At 68.3% G+C, this 391-nt stretch overlaps 1 protein-coding gene across 1 annotated transcript in view; it reads right to left on the bottom strand.

Moving 5' to 3' along the window:
- Window positions 1–209, bottom strand: part of PFKFB2 (6-phosphofructo-2-kinase/fructose-2,6-biphosphatase 2) — an 8972-nt gene extending 8763 nt beyond the window's left edge. The window contains exon 1 of the mRNA XM_010138307.1: window positions 89–209. Coding sequence (XP_010136609.1) covers window positions 89–200 — 112 coding nt within the window. The 5' untranslated portion in view covers window positions 201–209. The remainder of the gene's footprint in view (window positions 1–88) is intronic.
- Between the last annotated feature and the right edge of the window lie 182 nt (window positions 210–391).

The raw sequence follows: 391 nt of genomic DNA, 5'->3' as shown, positions 1-391 counted from the left end.
CACCCCCTCTCAAACAGCTCTGGCCGCGCTTTCGGGGAAGGCCAGACCCATCCCCCCCCCCGGGCGAGCCGGTGGCTCCCGTACGCACCTTTGGTGGGCACCCCGATCCAGTTGAGGTAGCGGGTGAGCTTCTTGGACACGTAGGTCTTGCCGCGGGCGGGGAGGCCGATCATGACGATCAGCGTCGGCGAGTTGGTCATGTAGGAAGCCCAGGCTGCGAAGAGAAGCAACCCAGAGGCATCATCAGCATCGCAGCGCGGCTGGGAGCAAAGCCGAGCCCCGACCCAAGGGCGGACAGACGGACGGACAGGTGCCCTGCACGCCTTAACGGGCTCTTCACGGGCTCCGGTGCGTCCCCGCAGCCGAGTGACCGCTGCCGGCACCCGGCCCC

Source organism: Buceros rhinoceros, unplaced genomic scaffold, assembly GCF_000710305.1.
Source record: "Buceros rhinoceros silvestris isolate BGI_N320 unplaced genomic scaffold, ASM71030v1 scaffold2736, whole genome shotgun sequence".
NCBI classification, from domain to species: Eukaryota; Metazoa; Chordata; class Aves; order Bucerotiformes; family Bucerotidae; genus Buceros; species Buceros rhinoceros.
This window is presented reverse-complemented; position numbering and strand designations above follow the sequence as displayed.